The following is a 1,355-nucleotide window of genomic DNA, read 5'->3' on the forward strand; positions in this document are numbered from 1 at the left end:
CAATCATCCGAAATAAGGCGGTGATGTTTTTTAATCCTAACAGCTTTGGGGAAATGTTGGTCAGTTTAATGCTGTTTTCCTCAGCCCCTCCCACCTGAAAACAGATGTGTTAAATTCTATCCCCCCCCCGTCCAGGTCCAGAATCCAGGACCCAGGCGACGAGTGGAGACACTCCCTTTGGAAGATCACATGGTACCACAGGAATTCTCCTCCCCTCACAGCCGCCGTCCATCAGCAGGCTGTGGATTAACCCCTGGTTTGTGTTTCCATAGTTACGGGTTCTGAGATGCTGTCCAGAGACGGGGAGGGTCAGCCGCTGGTGGGGCGCGCCAGCCTGGACATCTTCTCTCCGGTCAGAGAAGGTGAGGGTTTGTTTGGCTGGAACGCCTCTCTGTTGTCATGGAGACGAATGACGCCTGTGTGTCAGACTCCCACTCAGGTGGCGGCCAACAACGGAAGACGCCTCTGGGGACCCAGCTGGGGGCGACTGCAGGACGGTGCTACTCGCCGCTGTCCGTGTTTCAGTCCCCGCTGCCAATCAAGGAGGAGGAGCCAATGGCTGCGTCCGCTGCGGAGCCATGTGACAGGAAGGTGATGACCTCAGGAGAAGTTGCTCAGATCTTTGCTGCTGCTCTGTTTGACGTTGGTTATTCTGTGTTCCTCCAGTCTGATAAGAACAGCAGCTCCAGCCTGGAGGTGGAGCCTCAGACTCCGCCCACCACCTCCCAGGAGACCAATCAGAGCCAGGCGGGTGCGCCATTTTACACCCCGGAACTGGGCCTCCGCAAAGCCAATGGTGTTCCGGCTCAGCTCAGTTATGACTCGCCTGTCTGCAGAACTCCGCCCACCGCAGCAGCAGGTACGGCTAGGTTTCCATGGCGACAGCCTCCTTCTGGGTCTAAAAACAAAGATCTGATGTCCTGGTTTCCATTTGAAGCTTCAGGCTCTGCTGCGCTGGCGGCGGTGTCGTCCTCGCTGTCCCAGAACATCGCAGATATGGTTGGACAAGACGGCGCCGCTCCGCTCACCTCCCTGCAGATCCACTTCATCCAGAACATGATCCACGAGACGCTGGACGAGTTCAGGTGAGGAGGATGATGATGATGATGACGATGGACCAGATCTGCCTGAATGTTGATCTCAATCTTTAACGGGTTGCTTCTCCTGTCCGTAGGACCGCCTGCCACCAGGACATCATCAACCTGCAGGTGGAAATGATCCGGCAGTTCTACATTCAGCTGGTAATGACCTCTGACCTGTTAGCTTTCACTTCCTGCTGCCCAGCGTGATGCTGAGTCTCTCTGAACGTCTCCTGTGTCGTTCTTCAGATTTCTGAAAAAAAAAAAAAAAAACCT

At 55.1% G+C, this 1,355-nt stretch overlaps 1 protein-coding gene across 3 annotated transcripts in view; it reads left to right on the plus strand.

Moving 5' to 3' along the window:
* Nucleotides 1-1,355, plus strand: part of nedd1 (neural precursor cell expressed, developmentally down-regulated 1) — a 31,224-nt gene that overhangs the window by 26,015 nt on the left and 3,854 nt on the right. For 2 of the 3 annotated variants that reach the window (XM_015383777.1, XM_015383778.1), the window contains exons 10-15: nucleotides 136-192; nucleotides 273-362; nucleotides 428-591; nucleotides 667-859; nucleotides 938-1,085; nucleotides 1,175-1,241. In XM_015383777.1, the coding sequence (XP_015239263.1) occupies nucleotides 136-192; nucleotides 273-362; nucleotides 428-591; nucleotides 667-859; nucleotides 938-1,085; nucleotides 1,175-1,241 (719 nt within the window). Of the gene's footprint in view, nucleotides 1-135; nucleotides 193-272; nucleotides 363-427; nucleotides 592-666; nucleotides 865-936; nucleotides 1,086-1,174; nucleotides 1,242-1,355 lie in introns of all 3 variants that reach the window. The other variant, XM_015383776.1, reaches the window with a different exon arrangement.

This window comes from Cyprinodon variegatus, unplaced genomic scaffold, assembly GCF_000732505.1.
Source record: "Cyprinodon variegatus isolate N-32 unplaced genomic scaffold, C_variegatus-1.0 Scaffold294, whole genome shotgun sequence".
Classification (NCBI taxonomy): Eukaryota; Metazoa; Chordata; class Actinopteri; order Cyprinodontiformes; family Cyprinodontidae; genus Cyprinodon; species Cyprinodon variegatus.